Raw genomic sequence first — 23,956 nt, forward strand, 5'->3', positions numbered from 1 at the left:
GCATGGCGATTGCATCCAGGCTGTGTGGATACTATACTAAATACTATACCCGTTTTATCTGTGCATACTATGCAGGAAAGGGCAAACTGAGAATGAAAAAAAGGCCAGAACAGTAATTGATTTATGATCAGTTTTGATACATAGGCCTATACCAAGGCACCCGCCGTCCTTAAAACCAGATCATTTTCCATGAACTGGAGTGGAAACTGCTTTAATATTTTCCCAGGGAATGTGGCACATTGCTAACAATATTTTCGTACGCTTGCTATACTCGACGAAAGTCCGACACTTGCACACCACAAAAAACAACAACTAAAATACTCAATTATTACGTTTCCCATCATGTAAAACAGACGCATTTACTGAGAAATTATTTGAGATCCAGTATAAACAAGATAAACAATAATTCCTAAAAATAAATTAGATATATAATACGTTACATTTAGCGTATGGCCTACAGAAAAAAACATTTAAGCACAGCATTAACACAATATGAGTAGGCCTACAGATCAAAAGACATGAAATATACAGATTGATAAAATGACAATATAGGTTGTTATATTTGTGTGCCATATCTTTGAAATTTTGAGCGTTATGCTTGTTTTATTTTCCCAATGGTTAAAATCCACTTCTTTCTTGGGTGGACATGACCTTTGATTAGAGGTTTGAGGCAAGCTCCCGTGCTAAGCTATTGGTTCCACGAGTTCCAACTATATTCAGAATGATCATTATGGTAAAGGAAAATATATCACGCAATGCGCGTGTTGGTTTGTACACGGCTTCTTAAAATAATCATAATTATTTTCCCATTTATCGCCCCTGATCACCCTTACACTACAGTGTAGCTTCCACCGGGTCTTTCGGGATGAAATTATAATATAGGGCCTATACAATAGACTGTTATATATATATATATATATATATATACAGTACATGCTTTTTACTGCATGAACTACTCTTTTAATAGAATGTGAAAAACCCCTAATTAATCAAAACCAAAAAGTCCTGACAATGTTTGTTTGTACATAATTCAATGAGGACTATAAACTCTTAATTTCAATGATTTTTAATGCATTCAGATCGGCTGTAAATAGTGAGGCTGAAAATTATATTTAGATAAGTCCTTGAGGATTTGTATGTAAAGATAAAAGATTGAATTCAAAGTCTTTTGAGATTTAGAAGTGTATCCATAGGATTTAAAATCAATCACATTTTCGACTGGCTTATATTCACAGCCAATCTGGATTAATTTTTTTCAAACCTTGAAATTTAGGGTGTATGTATTGTCTTCGTTAAATAGACGAGTGTTAATACTCAGAAATGCATCGTTTACTACTCCAGGATTTACAATGGTCATTCGTATCATACTGGCTTTCCTTCAACACACTCGGTATATACACCATGATAAAGTCATTTTAGTCAGCTCAGCGCGGCAGCGGGAATAAAGCACGCATCGCGAACAGTTGCCTTTTGTGTGGAATGATAACTGATGCTGTGTGTTGTGCGATGCGACGTACATTCTACACACATTCACCGATTTCATGTAAACAACAGTATCCATGTCATTTTATCCAGATGTTTTACGAGATCTGTATTCCAAAGGCGTCATCGCCTAATGCAAAATGCATCCGAATTATCACGTGTATATAGGCCCCCTATATACCTGAGTTATTGAAAGTGATATTTAGTTGATGAATTATGACAATGCAAAACAAGGTTTGTAGATAGGTGTTTGCTTCATTTGTAGTAGGCCTAACACTATCAGAGTCCCGAGCCATTTCATTTTAACGAACAATATTTAATATATAAGAACATATTCAGTCTTCAAAATATCTTACAGTCACCTAACGCACTACATTTTCCCTGCTGAAAAGAACACATAGCGCAATCAGTGTGTTCACATATAGTGGACGTACTAGGGGACAATATTATTCACACTGTTAAAATATGCTCATATTCCACAGTGTGAAGATATTTTCACACTGTGGACACCTCGACAATGTGCGTGTTAACATAGTCTACTATGTGAATTTGTAATTCACACTGCCGAACAGTGTGAAGGTGATTTCACATTGTGTTCCACACTGTGAACAAACTGTGGCACACACTGTGGGGCACTGTGTTATTTTTTCGATAGGGTTGGTTGAGTAAAATCGTATCATGTCGACCTAATGAAGGTACCGTTATAGGCCCGTATTCTGAAGTCAGGTTTAACTAAGACCATGGTCTAACTCTGTGCTAGAATTATGGGAAGCCAAAAGTGTCAAAATTTTTAATAAGTTGTATGTTTCTCATATTTACTGTGCGCTTTCCTGATTCTTCGATGGTGAAGACAATCATCTATTTATAATTTCTAGACAATCATGAATGATTTGAGAGCCAAATGAGATGAAATATAAAATCTCTACTATTAGTGATTTATGTAAGAATTGGCTATATCCATACTTAAACCACAACTTTAAACCTGAATGTAAGTTAAACCCGACTTCAGAATACGGGCCATAATGTTTGTTGAGTAGCATCGTGCCATATTTGCCAAAAACAAAATCATTTTACACATTATGCATTTCTCATATTTACTCAATCGCTTCACAGAGAAAAATAAACGCTGTTTGAAATGTTATACAATGCTCTTAACTATATGAACCATACAGTAGTTAACAATTCAAACAACCATGCATGCTTAATTAAGAAATGGATATAAAAACATAAACTTTGTTGTTCAAGATTTTTAAACGCTTGTTTAAACCGTTTAAACAACTACTGTAAGGTTCATATAGTAAAAAGCGTTGGATAAAAAATTAAAAACAGTGTTTTACCGTGCATGTTTTTACTCGTGTATAATACACGTCTGTTTAATGTGTCAACATCTACTTAAGATGTAGTGGTTTCTGATTCCTATTAATGGACATGTATAAAGCAGAAAAGTTGATGATTGATACTTGACGAAACATGAAATATCTCTAGGCCTATACTGGCTTTTTGTCTCAATTGTATGGGTACAACCTCTCTTGACTTCATTCCAAAATTGCCATTCCAACTGTATTTGAATGTTAAGATTTTTTTTAGCCATCAAGGACCATTGAAAAAATGAAATTTATGCATTTTATTACATAACATAATGGGCAGCTGCTCGTGTATGACGTCACAAATCAGACTCTTGAAATTCAAATAACTTCCCTCAAAACCTCACCAATATGTTGGGCTTTCTGGTATTTTTACAAGTAACGTACTTTTCGTCAGGGTGAACTTCCCTTTAAATATTAATAAATTGCAGGTTTGTGATTGACCTGCCATGCGTTCAGAATAGAACAATGGACCAGGTATATTTGTCAACATGAGTTTTATCTTGAATAAAAAAAAATCACGATTATACAATAATATAAAGTGTGCAATAAAATTTTACTTGTTATTTTCTTTGTATTAAAAGATTGCCTATTAATGATGTTTGGCTATTCTTATCTTAGTGATTGTCATTATTTTTGTCTCCATCACCCAACCTTAGTATTCTAAATGAAATGTGCACAGGGTTGTAAAAATTATATAGGCCTATAGAAGAGAACACCTTGTAAAAAAGGCAAAAAGAAAATAAATTAGGTCTACCGTAAATTCCCCCCTAAAAAGTTGGTCACGTCATTCTTTATAAATACAATATGTCGCAGAACCGAAAGGGGGTGGGGGACTTCAACCTACCCCCCTTCCTTTCCGCTGCCTCTGATAGAGTGCTTTTAAATCCAGTCCAATAAATATTAGGAAGAGATATGATTAATATTATTGGAATATAATATATACAAGGTTTGAATTTAATTCATCGACCGTTAGTCACTTGAAATTATGCGCCCTTCAGGCCTACATTCAAACAAAATTACTACGAACATGTCGAAACATCCATTCAAATGTTTACATAAAACCATACAGAAAAGTCAATACCCAATTTAGTTCACATTCGTGCTTAATCCAACCAATACGCCGGTGAATGAGTCTCGCCAAAATTAGTGGTCAAAATAAATCAAAATTTTAGAATATATTCACCAATTTTTTTTACCATTTTGTGGTCGGGCACGTCATTCACCAACGCATTAGTTCTTATAAGCAATTACTTTTACGAGTGTATATGACATAAATATAATCAAAATAGCAAATTTAACTTGGTAAACACTAAAAGTACACGTACAAGGTAACCAAAATATCACATCTTCAATAAACATTATAAATGCGAAAATTGACACATTACATTACAAACAATTTTACGTATATACAAATTCTATCAAATCGGATAATCATGTACTTTTTATATCTCCTCATAATTATGTTTTAAGTCATTCGAATCTATATCCAATTCTCTAAAAATAGTTGATTTATACAAATGTGAAATTTCATGGAAACTAGCCAAACTTGGCGAGTAAAACAATCTGTATAAAGTAGGTAGGATGTCCGGACACCGAAGCAGATACATGTATAAAACATGCATCATCTATTCCTCCGGACTTTCTCAACAGTTATGCATTAAATAGCAAACATAATTATGACTACTAATGTCCATTGTACTATTGTCTAATATAATTTTCAATCGAATAGTGAAATACTGACCGCAAGTTCTCGAGATTACAGTCTTGTCCGGAGAAAACAAACTGTCCAGATATAATTTTTTTTTTTTTTACTATCTACGTATAAATCATACTTTTTACTCAACTTATACATTCTGTAAGAAATAAATTTATTTTGGTTCACTGTAACTACACTATAAAGTGTGTTATGACCAGTGGTTTATAATGACACAAAAAAATCGGTAACGGCCAAGTCTTGGTGCATGCCTTAATCCTTATATCTTGCGGGCGAGCCAGGCGAGTGATAAAAATGAAATGTCAAACTAGTGAGTCTAATTATTTTCTTTTTTTTTGCATAGATTTAACACGTAAATCTAAATCGGCAAGAAATTTAATGAAATAAATGGAAATGTCATCTTTAAAACATACAATACAATGAAATATAACAGAACATATTTTTATATATACATATACACTATACAGTATATTTCTATAAAGCAGGGAGTGGGTTAACTTAAGCCCCTTCCCCGCCCGGGGTGGGGACACTCATGTATAATGGCAGGAGTGGTATATGCGGCCCTTCCCTTTCCAAATCCGAGTGCCCCCCCCCCCCCGAGTATTTCGCCGTCCAAGGCGAGCTAGGGTGGGTAAAAAGCTACCAACTCGTTCCGAAAACTTTGGCATATCAGATGGGGCTGCTTCCCCCTTTTGTAAAAGGATGATAACGAGAGCATGCATGCGTGCAAAATTATCATTATTGTCTCACTCTGAATGTGAAATATATATTTTTTTGAAAAATTGTACATGAACATGCTAAATACTTAACTTTAATAATTTCTGTGCAAATGTTAATGTACAGTGAAGAGAATATATTTCATACTTTTGATATAAAGATGAATAACTGAACATTTCGTCACTGAGTTCACAATAATGAACATTCAGTATCCATATAGCAACATACTTTTGTAATGAAATGCATTTACAGCGTAGAAAAGTTACATTCTTTCAATCCTTCAAGTTTTCGTATAAAATAATGTGCCCGGATATGTTTGGATAATCGTTTATTAGACAAAGGCGTCAGCTAAGTGAAGAATATGAGAAGCGCTTTCATGAAGAGGCAAAATATTTTATTTCAAAATGTTCTTGGCTTATACATGCAGAACAATTTATCAATTACACAGAAAATAAATGTGTATACGTCGTTAAACACGAAGAAGTGCATGACCAATACAGGTATAAAAATCATTTCTAGAGATTAAAGATAACATAATCATATTTCTGTTTTAACAATGATATGTATATATTGATGAACACCTGAAGCACTATGCATGGCGTATACAAGCTTACACGAGAATGGATTTAGTTGAGGCAATTAGAAGGAAAGAGAGGGTTAAATCATTTAATGAACTATCAAATTGCAAGGCCGTCATGTTTAAAAAAAACAGGAAAAGGAAAAGAAAGACTTTTGAAATACTTCAAAGAAAATATATATTATAAAGGAGAATTTATCAAAAATTATTAAGGTTGGAGTGAAAGATTGTATTGAAATAATTTACTTGTGGCTGCTCCTCCATTATTTTTCTCAAGTCATTTTTAAAAGGTTTCGAAGGAATCGTAAACGATTGGGTCTATTTACAAAAGTAAAGGTACCAGAAAATGATAGTCACAGATGCTCACAAGATTCCTGGATAATAAGGAATTCACGGCTATTTCACCCAGCTGTTGAGGAGATCAATCGGGAGTGGGAAGATGATAGTAGAGTTCTTCTCTGCAGAGATTGTGTTGAGGGTTTGAAGATATCTTAGCTGCAAAGCTGCAGGAGATTCGGCCAGGGTGTCAGCAGCTTCCTTGAGAGCCCTGGAAGCATTCTGCTCTCCCTCTGCAGCAATGACCTTTGCCCTAGCCTCCCTGGAGGCTTCGGCCTCCGCAGCCATGGCTCTCTGGAGCTGGACAGGCAGACGGACATCCTTGATCTCTACTCGTTCCACTTTAATTCCCCAAGGATCGGTGTCCTCATCAAGGTTGGACTGCATGTACTGGCTGATACCCTCCCGGTCGGACAGGATCTCTGCCAGGTTCTTGGTGCCCAGGACATTCCGGAGGGTCGTCTGAGCCAGAAGCCTGGTAGACTTGTTGGCATCTTCCACATTGGCGATGCTGATGGTTGCATTCTGGACGCGGAAGAACACCACCGCATCCACAGAAATGGTCAAAGAATCCTTGGTGAGGATCTCCTGAGGGGGGACGTCAAAGGAGATGGTCCGGAGGTCGACTTTGGTGTAATCCTCGATGCAGGGCAGGATGAAGAATAGACCCGGGCCTTTGGCACCACCGGACAAGAGGCGCCCAAGCCTGAAAATGACAGCTCTCTCATACTCCTGGACCACTTTTATGCAGATGAAGAGTGAAAAAGGCAAGGTGCATATGACTATGAGCCAAGAGAGAATGGTGAGCAGAAATCCACAGCAGCCCATACCTTCCTCTGAAGCGTTTGCACCAATGACTTCCACCTGGCCGTCGTTATTGGCCCGATGGTTAGCATTACCTGTGTCCGCCATCATCAACCCAACTTCCAAGTCGTTCTTCTGTCTATTGTTGCTCATTAATGAATGTGCAATAGTTCAACGGAACCAGTATCAGATATGATGAAGAATCCTTAAAGAGCGTCTGATTAGCTCGACAGTCTACGCAAGCGGGTATGAATGATTGATTGCACGGATAACATCAATAACAACTCTCCTCCCGCGCTCAATCCACCACACACACAGTACAAGGGGCGTATAATGACGTAATGGATGCCACTCATATCAGTGCACAACGGATTGGGCCAACATCCATCCACATTTCCTTTTGAGATGCCGTCGATCGTCTTCAAATCTAACAATTCAGATTATAGATCCAATTTTTTTTTAGATAATGTATATTCCCGAGACACAAACTGTGTGTATATTTATTATCTCAAACTGAGGCGATATGAGATGCTAAAATGATGAGGTCGAACCGTCAAACCAGTCAGAGGCTTTTCTTTGAATGACTGTGGAACGTTTTATACGCCAGGCCAGCGAGCTAGCTGAGCTGGTGAGCTTTATGCATAAATTTCCTCATCCATACCATTCGTCGTGCATGTAGATAGCGTTCACTGAAAATGACCGTTCCATTATATTTGTAGGGGGAAAAAATTTGATACTGATGGGATCATTAATTATTTTCATGTATGCATATTTCATCATTATTATTGTTACGCTAATATAAAGGACTTATAGTATAATTTCACCTTTTTTACTATTTAATTGGAGGAAATGGACTTTTATATAACGTAAATATAAACAGATACCCTGCTGTCAGCTTTGGAATCGTTTCTCAATATTACCAAGTCGAGAGCCAGGAATTAAACTTGTTGTTGGGGTCAGAAGATAAAAAAAACCTGTAAATAAGTGAGTAAGTGAATTTATTCGAACGATAATAAATTGTTGACGGTTAGGATTCTCTCTTGCAATGATTATGTATAAATCTAATGTAAAATCAAGTGTAAGGCTAAGCTTTTATATGAATGGCTCGCGCAACCGTGACACAACTGTGTACGAACGTTTAGCGGTTGTTGGATATCAGCTAGTCCGACACTGTGGGCGTGGAGTGTATTCTCGGTCCGTTGTGTCCGTTGTCAGTTAGCAACGGGGTACGCCAGCCGAAGTCGACTCGGCTCATCATGTCTAGAATCTAGACCGAAAGCTTCGGTCTCTTTGACGAATAGTGTATTGGTTTTAGCGTGCATAGGTTTCAGACATCATTCCTGTTCAGGCCTGCCATCCTCACCTTGGTGTCTTGCGCTCCTCTAATAAACTGAATCGCGCCCATGAGATCTTTCAAAAGAAAAGGGTAATAAGGCCCTGTACAGCTTGACAGGTACTGGTGCTTACCGGAGTGGTTTGTCCCCTGTCATTGTTTCCTCACTGTGGAAAACATTCTGTACGCCCAGAATGTTGTACGGAACTGAGGCTCTTAACCTACCGGATAGAGATAAGAGGGCCTTGGATGTGATGCAGAGCCACCTTTTCAAAAAGCTACTTGGTCTTCCAAGGACAACTGCACAGGAGGCTGTTCCTTTGCTTACAGGGATTCCCCTTCTATCTGACTCAATTAATCTCCTACATCTGCGTCTTTTGGGAAAGATTATCTCTCTACCTCAGGATAGAATTGAGCACAGGATCTTTTCGAGTGTTGTCTGCCAGGAGCCTACTATTCCTACCATTAAAGTCCTCAAGGTTCTTCTAGAGAAGTACAATCTTCCATCTCTACCGGATCTCCTGCAGCAAGGTTGCTCGTATCTGACATGGAAGAAGAGAGTAACAAATGCAGTGGAAAGTAAAGTCCTTGCATCCCTCTCCGAAGAAACCTCCCTTAAGTCGTCCCTTCTTCTGTTCCATGATATTGACTTGGTGCTTCCCTATCATGTATTCCCGTCCGTCATTCACCCTGCACATCTCCGGATAGCCATCAATATGAAAGCTCAGCTTCTTACCAGCACCTATCTCACCCAAAGTCGACTGTGCAAGATCTCCAGACTAGTTTCCGACCCAAGTTGTCCTGCTTGCCATGCACCTGCGGAAACTGTCTTTCACTTTGTTAGTGAATGCATAGCCTATACCCATCTTAGAAATAATCTTCTGAATCATTTTCAAGAGGATGCCATTAAAGTGCTCTCAAGCTTTTCAAATACAGACTCCTATCTTCATGTTGCAAGAACCAGACTTATCCTCCTTGGTGTCATTGGCAATGTCTCGTATCAGTTTCCTGACTTTCATCCTGTTACTCTTCAATTTGTGTTTGATATACATTTCTCAAGACAGCGCCTTGTTGATCAAGCGGCTGCAAACAGTGACTAATAGCTCATTATTTTTACCATGCTGTACTGCAACTAAAGGCTTGCAGTTCTCCGGTGAACGGAGGAATTCAACACAGAAGAAGAAGAAGACTCTCCTATACACAGGACCAACATTCGCGTCCTTTCCGTCGTTTCCGATGGACGGAGTGTTTTCCAACTGCATTCACACCCGCACTGAACACAGCAGTGAGGCACGCTAACACAACGCTAGCGTCAGTTTTTTTATTTTTTGTTAGACGTTAGATGATCTATGTACATGTAGGCTATAATTTTTATAAAATTAAGTTTGGATAAAAATTAAAGGCCAGGGAAGTGGGAGTTGTGCGACAGCCGAAGACCAAGTATGCCAGTGCAGTGGCAGTGTATCCTGTTACCGGACACCACTTTATTCAGTGCTTTAAAAATGACAACTAGAGGAAACTAAATCAAGAAAATTTTGCACTTGCTATTCAAAATATGAAAATTATGAATATTATGATAAAATTATTGGAAAGAGTTCCATATGCACCCCCCACCAAAAATATCAAAAGATTGTTGAGACTTCCGATTCATTCACTTCAGATTTTTCTATCATTTATTATTGTTGCTTACCTTAGGCTTAGGCTTAGTTGGGACTCGAACTCACCTCGATTTATCTGCAGTCAAGACCTTTCCCGCTATGCTATTTGCTAGCAAGAAGCGCTGATACCGGAAGAGGTATTTAAACGATTATCAGCCGATAGTTTGACTAGTCTTGACACACAGACCCTTTACTGACTAAATAAACCGATGTCTATGAACAAAAACACGCACTAGATCCTTCTCCAAATTTGACGGAATAAGGCCATATTTTGGTATGTATTTCCACTCCCCATCATAAATGTTCTATATTAGGGCTAGATATATTTTCTGAACCTTCTCCATGTTTTTATTTTCAATTTTAGTGGGGGGTGCTTATGGAACTCTTACCAAATTATTACATATTTACCAACCGTTTTCTTTGCATCGCACTTGTCTCATACCCCTCCACGAAAAACAGATATTTTCATGCGTGACAAATTACATCATGATTCCGGACGCGCACCGGACGGGTAAAGATATTCTTCATTAAAATGATGTAAGAAAGAATTTGTGTGATTTTTTCTTCATACATCATATCATGCATAATTCTTAGCTTTTGTTTGTTTATTTCATATCGAATCTGAGCAGATGTTGGTAATAAATTCGTACGTGTTTGATAACTAATTTTATTTTGACTTCTTAGCTGCATGTTCCATGGCACTTTCCAATATTATGCTCGTTCATATCGTGACGCTCATCAGGTTCTATTGATGCGCTGTCGATCGACGGATTTTATCACTGTAAACCTTGCGCACGGATACCTTTAGAACTAGCCGTCGACGATCACCCACAATACACCACACTTCATCATTCGATCAAAGGCGAGATTGAAATTTGGCAAATCAGGCCCATTTTTTTATCAGAAAATATGTCAATTGTTAATGCAAAACTACGTTATATGATATTTTAAGCATTTTCTGTCATTTTAGAGATAAATAAGGTAAAAGTTGGATTTTTTCGCCTTGTTTTTACAATCTTGTTACATGTATTGCTCTGTGAAATTGAATTGCGCAAGTCTTACGGTACAAAATTGTTTTCGTACGCAGTAATATGCGCGTCCGGAATCATGATAGTGTCTGGTAATACAATACGTGACTATAAGTCACTGTTCTTTTAATGAGTGAATTTTAAGTTTATTTTTCCCATTTTGGTGCAGGCCAAATGGAATTTTAATCTTTTTTTGGTCCAGTTCTTTTTATATATTTTTAATTTTATGAAATAAAGACAAAAATCGATGAGCCCCATCGGGGGATTTAGCTTTGACTTTGTTAACCCTAGCCTTGAGGACTCCGTGATGATATTTTAAAATATTTTTACATAGATCTAGGCCTATACTTTTACATCACGGAGCCTTGAAACACTCCCCATACATGTACATGTACATGCCTAAGCGAGACATGTAAACACAGATGGATTTCCCTAGGAAATCCATCTTTAGAGCTAGAAATCACATAAATTTGTTGGATTTTATTTATCTAGACACCTTCATAGGCTAATGCGTATGAAGGTACAAAAAATCTGTTAGTATAAATTTGAAAAATGAGAGGTTTCTTTACCAGACCGGTCTCGATCCATTCGTAAATACCACAAATAGGCTTGACCCTTGAACCCATTCGTTATGACGTAGCTTCGGTGAGCGATGTTACAAAATGCCATTTTGAAGAACAATTTATCTTAAGATACAAATTATTATTTAACAAATAATAACATTTGAATTTTGATTATAGATAATTATAAATTATTATTATAATTATAAAACTGTACAAAAACGTAAAAATTACCATATGATTGTGATTTTTTGCATGGTCAGCCCCCCTCCCACACTTTTGGCTCAGCCCGCTTCCCCCCCATTTTGAAAACCATTCCGTGGCCCCTGCTGAGTAATTATAAGTCGCTTTTTCTGTTGGTGATATCAGTTTTTCAAGATATTAATTATGGTATATAATATTTATAGAGATATTTGACCGTGCGCAAAATTAGAAGAACGCGCAATCACACACATGCGAGGTGAGTATGCTGTACTAACCTCGCACAGCGTTTGTGTTTTGACTATGGATATTTAATTTTCTCTGCCTCACATGAATTTGGGGTGATAAAACATGCCAAAATCTTCTCATATCATTGAGTCGATCACTTTCAATCTATGAATTACCGTGATAATGTCTAAATTGTTTTAAAAATAAATTATTAACGCTTATCTCCAAATCTTGGCCAAGCTGCTCCGAAGATCCTTTCATACTGCGGTTGAAATCACACAAACAACAATCGAAATGTGAATAATGGTCTTGATTCAAGTCGTCAGCGTATAATAGGAAATTGTGCAAAAACTTAACAGGTTGCACCTCATGTAACAACTTATAGGTGAAGTACGCCATCTTTTGACAAGATGATAAAAGGGCAACAAGAAAAAAAATGCTGAGCGCCTAGAATGCAACCAGCAATACAAGCTTACAATGTAAACAAACAAGCGTATAAATGATATCGCGTTTGCGATGTTTTGAAATCAGCAGTGAATGAATACGTGTGAGGAAATTGCTACTGGCTCTAAATCACCAATTTTGAGACTGATAGACGCATGGACAAGAGTGAAATTAGGGAGAAATGTAAGAAGATTACTTTTTGATCATTTGTATTAAAAAAAAGGTCATATTGTTGAATGAGTTTTATGATTTGATGACACAAAGTGATACCTTTGTCACTCGGAGTGTCAGAACAAGGTACCTGGCTTGATGGTTCAGGTAGGTGTAGTGTAGTGGAGTGGAGCCTACACGAACCATCACTTGAGGTACAGTGTAGGCTCTAACGAAGTCTAAGTTAACTCTTCACTTTACTGTACCAACCACAAACTGGGCTTTAAACATGTAGTACCTTTATATGCATGCAGTTGCAATTGAAATTTAGCTGATAAGCATGCTTTATACTAAGGGTTTAATAGGTGTAGATTTTACCACAATGTCTCTTCTAGTTTTACAGAATGCGAAATGTTTTACCAAATACATAGCACGAATGGGAATTCGCCATTTATGTTGCACAATACATTGGAAGTTAACAAGGCTTTAGTATAGATGAAACACAAAGCCACTACAAAACCACCAATTTTGTCCATTTTGGACAGCTTTGCTCACCCGGAAAATCTTATCGATACCATTTTCTTTACAGAATATAAATCATATAGTTCATGGATACAACTATAAACCCCTAAGCAAGAATGCCGTCCAAGTTGGAGTTCTATGCCTTCCCGCGGCTGAAATCGGCCAAGAAGGAAATAGACAACAATCACATGGACTACAAGAGTGGCGCCACATTCTCCGGTCAGTTAGACGGGCGCAAACGCATGGGGTATGGTGTCTTTGTGTGGCCGAATGGAGACCGATATAAAGGAGAGTACGTGGATAATGATAGGCACGGAAAAGGCGAGCAGGTGTGGTCTGACGGAGCAAAGTTCACTGGGGAATTCGTCAGGGACACAAGGCATGGAGAAGGAGAGCACATTTGGCGAGATGGAGAGGTAAGCTGATTGAATTGTACTGGAAGGAAGTTTTCAAATATGTTTATTTTCATTGACAAGTTCACCCCCTTTTATGCTTATATCAAAACCAACTTTTCGCCCATGGGAACTTCCCCTTTGATATTGATTATAATGACAGTATTATACGTACAATCATTTGGGGAGGGCAATTATTCAGTCATTCTCCAATTTTTTTTCCATATTTTATCAATATTGAGCCATTCTCTAAAAACATAAACAAAACTCATTTGTTTTACTTTTCCCACAGGTTCAGAACAATCTGTGACCAACTTTTTTTATTTTTCTAATGGGCAGTTGGATTGGTTCCATGTCAGTTGCTCCGGCGAGAATTGCTCCAATGGAAATTCTGCATGTTATTGTTAAGCAAAACCTAAAACCTAACTAAATAAACCCTAATCCTTATCTTCTCATTTTTCTGAACCATAAAATCTTTATGACAATCCTAAACTCTAACCCTGTGCCCTCTGAGATAGTGAGACTGGAGCAAATGTCATGTCACTGTTGGATTGGCCCCCTAACTTAAAATGGAGGGACAGCATGTACACATGTATATTTAAATCTGTCTCAACCTTTTTTATCAGCACTACCATAATCATGGTCTGATAGCTATTCCCAAGAAATTCACTTCCCAACAAGCACCCCCCTCCCCCTTAAAAGGGGGAGGGGGGTGTGGAGCGTTGTGGCCCAGTGGATTAGTCTTCGGACTTTGAAACAGAGGGTCGTGGGTTCAAATCCCAGCCATGGCGTAATTCCTTCAGCAAGAAACTGATCCACACTGTGCTGCACTCAACACCCAGGTGAGGTAAATGGGTACCGGTAGGAAGTAATTCCTTAAAAAGCTGTGTGCGCTATGAACGCCTAGCTTAGCCGGGTAATATAGGAGCACCCTGAGCACCTAACAAGGTGGATATGTGCGCAATATAAATACCCTATATTATTATTATTATAAAAAAAAGGCTCTCCGTTAAGTGTGGTATACTGGACGTAGAGAACTACATGTAGATGAAACATTTAGAAGACAATTTTGAAATGTTTTTAATAGTAAGGCCTTCATTTTTTTTGTTTCAAATATCTCGCATCAAATCTTTGAAATCTTTGCACCCCTTTGCCTGTAAAGAGTTTCAAGGGATCGTACTTTAAAGACCATCGTCACGGACAGGGGACATACACATGGCCCGATAAGTCATGCTTTGTCGGTACTTTCTACAAGAACAAGAAGGAAGGCTATGGTATCTTCAAATTCAGCAATGGCAATGAATTTCAGGTAAGTGATATTGAGTAACTTCTACCATTTTCTCACAGTTAAAGTTCTCCTTATTAGGAAGAGAAGTTGTTCTGCATGTAATGGACATAACAAATCTTTGTTGCATTGCCAGAGGGAATCTACATGCACATGTGTATGCAGCATATTAATCTCAATAATCAAGTGCTCATAATTGTCTTATTATTCATTCAGTCTTCCTCAAACTTTCATTGATTTGTTTCTTTGATTTTTTCTCTTTTTATATAAAAACAACTGTTTTTAAGAGTTTCATTAAAACTCCTTTAGCTATTGTGGACTTTTCAGGCATAATGACATGTAAGTACTGTAAAGTGCTGATTCTTAATTTTCTTTGTTGATCACTCATTTGTAACATTATTCCTAGGGTTTGTACATCAATGACGAGAGGGAAGGGCCGGGCCTTTTTTCGTACCCCGATGGAACACATGACATTGGACTATGGCGAAAAGAACGACTTGTTAAACTCTGCAGCCCTATAGAGGGTGCCTTTACAATGGCTGAGCACACCGACTTTGAATACAACCCAGCAGAACACGTCTTGAACCTTAAGGTCACTGATCCCCGGAACCCAACTCTAAACAGTACCCTCAACGTCACTTCCAACGATTCAAATTCAAACGGACAAACAGAGGAGTCGTTACAAGCCATGATGGAGAAACTCTCAAGCGTTAATTTCCAGACGACCTTTGACATCTTTCAGTCGAGCACGGGAGAGAGTGTAGATTTGAAAACGCTGACGTATGACAGGGAAGAGTATGATGAGGCGTTCTTCGGTGACGATTGCAAGGAGTCGGAGAGTAACCTGACAGCTCTTAATAACACGCCTTCCTTGATTGAGATGCAACTGCATGCGCTGAAGCATAGGAACAGAGAGAATGTTGTCACGTTTCCAGTTGATGCTCTTATTCATGGTAAGTCAGTTTGTTCTTTAGGTTGTGTTTATGCGATCTCATAGGTTAGAACAAGCACGCTAAAAGGGGAAGACTGGACACTTCAGGGATTTTTTGGAACACTCAATTTCGCTCATGGGGAAGGGCGTCCACCAGCATTTGGCAAGTAAATCTTCGCACATTGGCACACGGCTGTGTATAAAGCATGTGAGGAAAATGACAAGGGGTTTGGGAGAGGGCAAAAGGGCGCTGCTTGGGGATAATTCCACCTCCCCTTTCACAGAAATCTCTAAGATATATTCATCTGTGATTTTATTAGGTTTACCCTGGTGTATTGCACCTGCAAACCTCAATAGTTCTTACTATGATTCAGTACTTACACCAGAATGGTGTCCGTACTCAGAGAAGAAGACGAAGAAGAATGGATTGCTAGACTTTCTCACAAAATCTCACTAGTGAATCCTTTATCTTGTTAGGGGACCGAGGTATCTTCACTAAGAAAATGAGTTGACGGTGATGATGATGGTGATGATGATGGTGATGATGATGATGATGATGATGATGATGATTATAATGATGACCAGTGAATCCTTTACCCTGTTAGGTGACCGAGGTATCTTCACGAAGAAGGGTCCTATCGAAGAGATGTCCGAGGAACTTATTGAAGCGGCAGCTAAAGGAGACTATGATACCGTCCATTCTCTACTATCTAAGGGCGCTGTCAATGTCAATGTGGCTGATAGGAATGGCCATGTCAGTCTCATTGGAGCTGCGGTAAGTTAACTTGATAAATTTTTTCACCATTAGTTAACTGGAGGGGGTCAATCTGATCTACCCCCCCCCCCCCCAGGGAAATCACAGTTGCAACTGTGAAATGAAAATTAAAACAAATATTCATTTGTAATATTCATTAATATGATTTTTTTTCTAGCAAAGCAACATGATATTCTATATTTCATGTAAAGTACATGTGTACAAATGAAACGTAATTCTAAATGGGATTCATGTATCCTTTAAGTGCTAAGTATAAGGTATTTGTATAGTGCACATATCCACATTGTTAGATGCTAAAGGCACTCCTATATTATTCTGGCTAAGCCAATCTACCAACTCCTGTGCTCACATCATTTTGAGGGATTACTTCTACATACGTGTATAACTTACTTTCAGGTTCATATGCACAGAGATGTTATCGACTGTCTCCTTGACAACGGGGCCGATGTCAACAAACTGAACGATGAAGGCCTCTCCGCTCTTGCCGCTTGCCACGTCCTCTTCTACCCGATCTCCTCCTTCAAGTACAACATCGCGGAACGCTACCTTCCCGTCCCTCCAGGCGAGGAGCGCATCCAGGTGAAGATCCACATGGAAAGTCCTGATGAATCTGGTGTCCAGGACAATGCCCCGAAAGCCGGGCAGAAGCCTCAAGAAGCAAGAGCGGAGTCAGGATCGGTGCATAACGGAGGCAAGGTAGATGGGAACAACGCAGATCGGGATTTCTTCGACATCGAGAGCCCCGAGAAAGAAGTCGGAGACGAACTGGAAGAGGGAGATGGATTCATCCCGGAGTGGGACCCTGACAAGGAGTCGGTGGAAGAGCGGCGCAGCCTCAAGAAAGCTGGCAGTCTTCTGAGTCAAAAGGTACGTGCTTGAATAGTCCGTAGAGCGTGCAGAATGTATGAGGTGTTATAGAGGTGTTTTGGCTCCGTGGATAAGTCTCCAGAACCTCAAGGTCCTGGGTTCAAATCCTACCATGGCCACTGTGTCCTACAGGCATTTATCTACACTTGCCAATCTCCACCCAGGTGTATTAAAACTGTTTGAAAATCAAAAATTCATCACAAAAGACTGCTCTTCAAACTTGATTAATTAACATTGCAAGTACTTGTGCGATACCATGCCTAAAATGAATGTTGCATAGTATTACTATTGTCATTACCGGGTATTCTAATACCAAACTTTGCTTTTTCTTCATAGCAGCTTGGTTCCCTCCATGGATCATCGTCAATCATCACCTCGGTCAATGACTTTGAGACGGACCAAAGTCTGAAAGGTTTTGGTGTGAAGGTAACAGAGGACATGATTGAGAGGACCGCTACCTCGATGAGTAAGAATCCTAGGATAGTCAGCCGAGGCATCTCAAGGGAGGAGGAGTATTTAGATGATGCAAGGAAGAGAGCTATTGATATAGCAGAGTGAGTAACCTTATACAGTCAAAATCCAATCCTAAAGTGTTCATCATACGCCATTGTACAACGCCTACTTAGCTTGTTGTACGCGAGCAAATGGGGGATTGAATGTCAAACATTCGTACCGTTGCACACACAATGTACCATCCAAAATGTACCGTTGCACTGCTTTAGGAGGTTACGTCACAATACAATTCAATTCATCGCGCTCAGTAAAAATTGAAGGTGAAATATGCGTATAGCCTGCTGGCTAAATGCGCAGTGCTGCCCGAGATCACGTGCGCTTGTGGGATTTTCGGGGATTTTGCTTTTCGCTTTCAATATTTTTGCTCCCTTTTCATTGATTACTGCAGGGAAAAACTCTTCCTTTTTAAAAATATTTTCTCTAAACTCCGAGGCGTTGTACAACTCAAATAGCGATATTCATATTCATGCAATGGTGCGAGATTTCGCATTCGGTGAAAGAAAGATACACTCTATTCACCTCACCTCATGCGAAATCTCGCAACATCGCACTCATGCCTATTCGCTATTTGTATAGAAAGCGTATACGTTCTCATGAAATTTGGCTCACACAAGGCCGATCAATTAAAATAATTAAGGCTTGCTTGAAATTATATTAATTTCATTACCCACATGCATTTCCTGGTGTAGCTAGTACAACAGGAAACAACATGTGGGGCCACACGATAGAAGAATGGGCATTTTTCTGTAATTTTTCTGATCTTCAGTTTCTCATTACTCTGTAATTATGCATTTTCCTGAAAAATTTGTTTGGAATGGAACATCATTTATTAATAAGTTTTCTAATATGCTTGTTCCACTTTATATATGTTTTTCATTTTGCCTCCGACGAAGATTCTGCTAGGATCGAAAGCTTAGGCCCCTTTTGACTTTCTAGTTTTATAATATTGTGCAAGTTTTGTTCATTTCTGTAGACATTTTATTTTCCATTGTTACCAGTACTAGAATTTATCTTTAAAAGGCTAACATGTTTTTTTTTAATGTATACATGATCCTAGATAAAGACATGATCTACAACCGCCTACTTAATCAAATCCCAAACACCTTTCCAAGGAAAAAAAAATGACATGGGGCTCGGGGTGATTTCGCTCGAGATGCTCAAAAGAGCCCTGTAAAATAAAAAAAGGATTGCCAAAGATCCCCATTCGCTGCAATGTTAAAGCTGAAATCCAATGTTGCAGATTTAGGTAGTCAGTTGTGCGAATTAGCCTTTTTAAAATAAAAGAAAAATTAATATTTTGCCCGCCCCTTTTTGTCCTAGACATTCCAAGATGGAGGCTACAATCCGATTGCTATTGAAGCGAGGTGCCGATCCCAATGCCTCCTCTGTCCCTATGCCCGTTCTCTTCTTTGCCATCAAGGCAGCGGATGTCGATGCAGTCTCTATTCTACTGCAAAAGAAGGCTTCTACAGAAGCTAGGCTTTCCCCTGAGGTATGTCTGTCTGTCTGTCTGGGGCTACATTGGCGGCGGAACAGAGGATTATCTTTTGTGTTTGGGGGGGACGCGAATTGTTGCGTCCCCCCCCCCCCCCAAACACAAAAGATAATCCTCTGCTCCGCCGCCAATGTGGGGCTACATGTAGGTAAACAAATGCAGTCTCAGCAAACACGGTTTTAATCAGACAGTCTTTAAAAGCAATGTTATTTGTCCCCATTTCATCTTAGATGTACTGTAGATCTGGGTTCTCTTTCATAAAGACTTGTTATAATAACAAATACAAAATTTCTATAACAAATTTACCATCAGCCAATCAAATGGAAGGATTTTGCTAGCTTTTAACTGTTATTGCAAATTTGTTATTGTAACAAGTTTTATAAAACGGGCCCCTGGTTTATTTATATAAACCTAATTCTGTGAAATCTAGACATCGAAGCTGAAAACTTTCACACAGAAGATCACTAACACCGATAAGCACATGTGAGGCAGTGTATTTTTGTTGCTTGGGGGAAAAACCTGACATACGGTTGATATGCCATGTTTGTTTTGATCAATTCTTAGCGATTACACGTTTTCTACCAGAATCATTCAGCAAATATTTTTATTCATAAATACTTATTTGTGTGGTCATTTGATCAGATTCTGTTCCAACCCATCACATAGCATTATAATGATTGGGTGGCAACCTTGTTTTTCCTCTGAACAGAAAGAAGGCCTTACACCTCTACACATAGCCAGTGCAATCCGAGGCATAGAAGGCGTTGAAATCACGAAGCTCCTACTCGGATCTGGAGCTAGACCCAACACAAGAGCTCTGGATAAAGATCTTCATGAATATCCTGTAAGTCAAACTCAAATTTTGAAAGGAGATTGCAATGCTGCCTATGACCTAGTGTTTCAGACAAAGTTAATGTTACAAGAGATTGGCTATAACACTATACTATATCCAATCAGATACTCATCTCTTTGACGTGGTATGGAGGCTTGATATTTATTATTTTAAATTGAAATCGGGGGGGGGGGGGGTTCCATAAAGATTTAAACGTGACGAAACCTGCATCATCGCATTGGTCAGATCATGATATGAGGAACAATCGCTTACTTGCGTTAGATACCACGTTTGGTATCTAAAGTAACTCTTAACTGTATGTGAAACACCCTCTTATGTTTGGTGGGTATATTGTTTGATAGATCATCTCCTCAAAAATGATAACCTGCAGTTAGAGATGGTGCTCTTGTCACCCCAGCATTACTAACTTACAGCAATATCCTTACAGTTGCAGACCTGCCAACCAGTACGTTTTAGCGGTATTTAGTACGTTTTTGCAACCAAAATACGGCAGTATGTTTTTTCTTTAAAAAATATGTTTTTTGTAAAAAACAAAAAATCATCTCTGTATGTCTCTATTTCATAAAACGTACACAAATATGGTTATTAGATCAATGTAATTTCAGGTAACTTGTTTTTTTTTCAATCATTTTGTAAAAACCAGGGTGAGATATACACAAGTTTCAATGGATTTTTTTTTTATCTGCAAGAGCAGTGCGCATTTTAGCTTGCATGCAGCTTGAGGCAGCTTGAGGATGATAATAATAGCTGGATTTATAAAGCGCTTTTTGCCAGAGGATACAAAGCACTGCTATTATTACCCCGGCTTTAGCTCGAGCTACCATCACCGGCGCTCAGTGCATACAAGGAATTACTCCTGCCGGGTACCCATTCACCTCACCTGGGTCGAGTGCAGCACAGTGCGGATAAATTTCTTGCTGAAGGAAAGCACGCCATGGCTATGATTCGAACCCATGACCCTCTGTTTCAAAGGCGAGAGTCAGAACCACTAGACCACGACGCACCCACATGATGCATTAGGCCTATTTTTCAGAAGAGCCATGGTGCAGTGGTTCCGACTCTCGCCTTGTAATCAGAGGGTCGTGTGGTTGAATCCCACCGCGGCCTAGCATCTTCGGCAAGGTGTCATTCAACACTTTGCCACTCTCCACCCAGATGCTAAATGGGTACCCAGTAGGATGAAAGTCATTGTAATATGACCAGTACTGTGTGCGCCTCACCGGCAACTGGCTGGAATACGCCCCAGGGAGTGGAGGATGTGCATACATTATGTGCGGGAATGACTGATTAAATCCAATGACTGGGATAATGATAAACCTTTAAGTGCTTTGATATGTACAGTGTATGTCTTATTATTTTACCTGTATTTATTATCATTTCAGGAAGATCTGTCCCCACTGGATCCTGATGTAAAGTTAAAGCCTGGTCTTGATGACAGTGTCTTTGCCTATCTCCTAGAGCTTGAGGAAGCCGGTGATCACCAGGGTGGTCGTACTCCTCTTCATATTGCCTGCGATAGGGATGACGATTATGAGGTAAATGATATCACTGTTCGCACAAAGCATCCATAGGGGCCCCAAAAAGAGAAAAAGTGAAAATAAAGGTTGGAAAAATATGTGAAGTAGATTGTGAGATATTTCTACATTTTTGCTAAATTCTATTCTTTTGTTGTCTCACTCTATTCCTATTTCATTTAATTGTACTATCAATGTATCAAGATTGAATTTAGTTAATTTATGGAGAAAACATTCAGAAATTTGTGAAAAGGAAGAAAGTTAATGTTTACATGAATGGATGATTGAATGAATGGATAAACAGAAGGACAGGCTGGATGAATTAATTGATAAATAGAAAGTAAATGAATCAAGTAATAAATAAATAAATTATATGAATGATTGATAATAAATTCTTGTTCTTAGAATTGCCAAGGTATAAATCTAGACTGTGTGCAGTTGAGAATCTATCTACTTTATTTTTTTCTCTCTCAGCTTGCTCGTCAAGTGGTTCATCTTCTGTTAGAGCATGGGGCCAATCCCAATGTGTTATGCAAAGGACAATCGCCTCTTTCGTTGGCTATCGCTAGTGGCAATGATCTGGTAAGACTTGATTTCTCAATTCTCTTATTAGTGGGTATAGGCCCTGTCACATTTTTACGCGCAAGCCTTGCGGGTGATTGCCTGTGAGCATGTTCAATACTTTTTTATGTGCAAATCAGGGCCCCAACTTACAAATAGTTGCGATTGATCCGATCAATCGCAACTATGGACGGCCAGCAACGTCAAGAAGTATTATGCATATTTGTTCAAAATATTTTTTAGCTATGATGTATATTCATGCATTAATTGTTTTCTTAAAAATTCACTGTGCTTCTCTTTGTTTACAAAGGACATTGTGCAAATTTCCTGTAGCAAAATTTGTGACGTTGGTGGATTTCCATAGAGTTATGATTGATTGGATCAATCGTAACTCTTTGTAAGACGGGCCCCTGATTTGCATGCGCTTCTGCGGTCAACTGTGTGTGAGATACTGTCAGTGCGGATAGCACATATAGTTACCCACGGGTCAAACGCCAGGCTTGCATGGAACGATGTGACAGGGACTTACATATCGCAGGGGAAAAATTACTGAGGAGCTGGAGGGCGATTTTGCCCCCGAAATGCTGAACAGAGTCCTCAAAAAATGCATTCATTGTAATGTTAAAGGGCCCAGCAACTGACAAATCATGGGGAAATTGAATAAATACGAAATTTGCAAAAGGCCAGTTGACTTGCATAATATAATCCGTCCGTCATGAGCGCCCGTCAGACTAATGCGATAAAAATTCGGACAGCACGAATTTGACCGAACTCGTGATGGTTATATACTTCGGATCATCGCAGTTCCAGTTTCCAACAATCCCAATTTCTAGACTCATAGCAGGTCTCTTGATTGTAAACCAAAATCGATAACCTCTGTGAAGTTACACATTTCAAAGTGAAGACATGCAGTTTACTTCTGGTTGGTTAGTCTACTAACTATTGCTCTCCTATAGACCTCCCAGACATGCTGGCGTCTATTACATAACACCCCCAGGCATGCAGCCGAGTGAAAGACTTGAATCCCTTCTTTTTTCTGAGATTAGCCTTGATTTCCCCATAAATTGTTAATGAAAGGTCACTTTAAACCTTATCCAATTTATTTAGGCAGTAGACTATAAAAAGTAGCCCCTGAAAATAATAGTAAAAAAAAGAAATTGCCTGTCATATGCCCATCACACAAATCTTAACCTGTGTACCACGTTGGAGGATTGGGTGGGTGGGTCTGTGTTGAGGGGGAAGGGGGAGGGGGTTACATGTTTTGCTCCTTCCCTTCCCCCGTTGCATTATTTTTGGTACACAAGTACACGATTTTTTATAAATATTAATTATAATATTGATCTAATTTGGCAGAAGTGTTATTAATCGAAAAAAAAGTCTTAATGTCAGAATGTAATATGCATGATAATAATGTTTCTGTTTTATATTGTGCTCAAAACATCAGAACTTTTTCCTCCAAGCATTTCATGTTATTTCCCCTGTCACTTGGTCGTGGCATGCCTGCACACAATATATTCACTGTCTCAACTAGGGGCGGATCCAGGGTTTTCCAAAAGAGGGGGGGGGGCACATTTTTCCGAGGAAAAATTTGACAAGCAAAAAAAAAAAACGTTTTTAACCCAAAATCAGAGCTTCCAAGTCTCCCGGAT

At 38.9% G+C, this 23,956-nt stretch overlaps 2 protein-coding genes across 9 annotated transcripts in view; one reads left to right on the forward strand and one right to left on the reverse strand.

Moving 5' to 3' along the window:
* Positions 1-325: 325 nt before the first annotated feature.
* On the reverse strand, positions 326-7,804 carry LOC129278503 (band 7 protein AGAP004871-like). Its single transcript, XM_064111315.1, has one exon. The coding sequence runs from the start codon at positions 7,148-7,150 to the stop codon at positions 6,254-6,256; it is 897 nt and encodes a 298-aa protein (XP_063967385.1). The 5' UTR covers positions 7,151-7,804; the 3' UTR covers positions 326-6,253.
* An 86-nt stretch (positions 7,805-7,890) lies between these two features.
* LOC129278891 (ankyrin repeat and MYND domain-containing protein 1-like) overlaps positions 7,891-23,956 on the forward strand; it is a 31,925-nt gene continuing 15,859 nt past the window's right edge. For 2 of the 8 annotated variants that reach the window (XM_064110918.1, XM_064110923.1), the window contains exons 1-11: positions 7,893-7,981; positions 13,189-13,537; positions 14,676-14,822; positions 15,205-15,751; positions 16,335-16,504; positions 16,901-17,371; positions 17,708-17,925; positions 19,205-19,376; positions 20,089-20,223; positions 21,615-21,767; positions 22,221-22,328. In XM_064110918.1, the coding sequence (XP_063966988.1) occupies positions 13,238-13,537; positions 14,676-14,822; positions 15,205-15,751; positions 16,335-16,504; positions 16,901-17,371; positions 17,708-17,925; positions 19,205-19,376; positions 20,089-20,223; positions 21,615-21,767; positions 22,221-22,328 (2,421 nt within the window). In that variant the 5' untranslated portion in view covers positions 7,893-7,981; positions 13,189-13,237. Of the gene's footprint in view, positions 7,986-13,188; positions 13,538-14,675; positions 14,823-15,204; positions 15,752-16,334; positions 16,505-16,900; positions 17,372-17,707; positions 17,926-19,204; positions 19,377-20,088; positions 20,224-21,614; positions 21,768-22,220; positions 22,329-23,956 lie in introns of all 8 variants that reach the window. The other 6 variants (XM_064110919.1, XM_064110922.1, XM_064110921.1 and 3 more) reach the window with 4 other exon arrangements.

The sequence above is a fragment of the Lytechinus pictus genome, chromosome 16 (genome assembly GCF_037042905.1).
Source record: "Lytechinus pictus isolate F3 Inbred chromosome 16, Lp3.0, whole genome shotgun sequence".
In the NCBI taxonomy this organism is placed as follows: domain Eukaryota; kingdom Metazoa; phylum Echinodermata; class Echinoidea; order Temnopleuroida; family Toxopneustidae; genus Lytechinus; species Lytechinus pictus.

Coding starts and splice junctions, on each gene's coding strand:
- LOC129278503 (XM_064111315.1), bottom strand. CDS start 7,150: ATGAGCAACAATAGACAGAAGAACGACTTGGAAGTTGGGTTGATGATG.